This window comes from Cryptosporidium hominis, assembly GCF_000006425.1.
Source record: "Cryptosporidium hominis TU502 chromosome 2 CHRO012122, whole genome shotgun sequence".
Taxonomy (NCBI): domain Eukaryota; phylum Apicomplexa; class Conoidasida; order Eucoccidiorida; family Cryptosporidiidae; genus Cryptosporidium; species Cryptosporidium hominis.
The window spans coordinates 1-2,046 of NW_666686.1; the positions used below are offsets into that span (position 1 = coordinate 1).

The 2,046-nt window shown below is 23.9% G+C and overlaps 1 protein-coding gene across 1 annotated transcript; it reads left to right on the forward strand.

Annotated features, from left to right (window-relative positions):
* The first annotated feature begins 949 nt into the window (after window positions 1-949).
* Chro.20416 (hypothetical protein) lies at window positions 950-1,939 on the forward strand. The annotated part of the gene is made up of 1 exon (XM_660016.1): window positions 950-1,939. The coding sequence occupies one exon, from the start codon at window positions 950-952 to the stop codon at window positions 1,937-1,939; it is 990 nt and encodes a 329-aa protein (XP_665108.1).
* The last annotated feature ends 107 nt before the right edge of the window (window positions 1,940-2,046 follow it).

The window sequence follows — 2,046 nt, forward strand, 5'->3', positions numbered from 1 at the left end:
AAAGTAAAGAGAATGAGGAGCTTTATATGGAGAATATTAAATTTAAAGAGGATAATGAATTATTAATAAAGAATATTAATAGATTAACAGAGGAGAATAATAATTATATAAAGATTTGTGAGGAGCTTAAGAGTGAGAAAAGTTCATTAATAGATTCAGTTTATGATTTAATAAATCAAATAGAGAATGAAAAGATTGAGAGAATTCAAGAGCTTGAGAATTCAAGAATTCTTTTCCAGAGTATTAATAATAATAATATTAGTAACAGTGGTAATAGTAATAATAACAGTAATATTAATAATTATAATAGACATAAAAAGATAATGAATTTATATAATAAAGAGGATTTAGTAATAGAAGAAGATGAAGATTTAACATTGGAAGATTTAAAGTATACAATGAGGAAAGGAAGAAGTGTTAATATTAGTATTGATAAAGAGGAAGATGTAAGAAGAGTAAGAACAAGAATAAGTCCAGAATTAGTGGTAGGAGAGACTTGTATAGAAATAACTGGAGAAAAAGAATATAAGAATTATTATAATGAAGAAATTGAGAAAGAATTTGATAAGTTGAGAGAGAGAGAAGAGAGGATGATGATGATGATAGAGATAATTAACGGGATTCAAATATGTAATAATAATAATAATAATAATCAGTTGGTGAAATTGAATAGTATAGAAATAATAGGAAAAAGTGAATTGGTAAAAAAAACAATAAGAGAAGTTAGGTTAGAATTTTATGATGAAGAATATGAAAATATTAAATTAAAGAATGAACAGATTATGGATTTATCAGAAAGAGTGCGAGTATTAACAGATGAAATGAAAAAATTGAAGGAGAAAGAAAGGAAGAAGAAAAAGAAAGAGAAGAAAAGGATTATATTAATAATAAAGGATTCATAGATTTTAATTTAGATGATACTGAGAGGATTATTGGATCAGCAACAGAAATGTTTAAATTAGCATTGAGAAATATTAAAATGAATAATAATAATATGAATAATAATGATAATATTAATAATGGTAATAATGGTAATAATAGTAATAATAACAATGATTTATATGAAGAATTAGAGAATTATAAATCAAAAGTTAGTATATTTGGTTTGGATCAAGATGAAATGAAGAGTGATATAGAAGAAAGTAGTAATAGTAATAGTAATAATAATAATGGAATTGAAGTTATTAATAGTAAAAATAATAAAGAAAGTACTGAATTAAATGATAGTCAGATGTTAATGATAGTTCCTTCCGAATTTTCATTTGGTTCAAATCATTGTAATAGAAAATCAGATTTATCATTATCATCATCTTCAATAGGAAAAAAATTGAATGATGATCATTTGGTTAATAATTATCATCAATATAATAATTCTGTGGAAAATAATAACACGAGTAATAATAATGAAATTACGAATGATTTGAAAGGAAATATGTTTAAATTAGGTTATGATAAGATCGTTTCAACAATATCTTCAGCTTTAATTTCAAATAATACTAGTACATCTTCAACTTGTACTAGTAATAGTAATAGTACAACAACTACGACAACAACTTCAGGATCATTAAGTGGAACAGTTTCTAGAATAGGATCACCAATGATAATAAAAGGAAATGAAATGAATTATTCTCAAATGACCAAGAATAATCCAATAATATTACAATTCCCAATGGTAAGATCATCATCACAATCTCCAGGAGGAGCATTATCAAGATCTAATTCATTGAGATATAGTAGTAGTAGTGGTGGTAATAATAATAATAATAATAATATTGGAGGATATTATTATCAATATAATATGGGAGAAAAAGTATATAAAATAAATGACAATAATAATAATAATATTGGTAAAGAAGAAAATAGTTATCAAAAGAGATATAGTTCATTACCAAGACATAATATAAGAACTATACCACCACCATTTTTTCCAAGAAATTAAAAATTGTAGTGAATAGTTAATTATTTGACTTAAAATTTTCAAGTATTTGAAAAGCTTGAATACAAGAACATCTTTTATTAGGATCCAATTCAAGTAATTCTGAAATA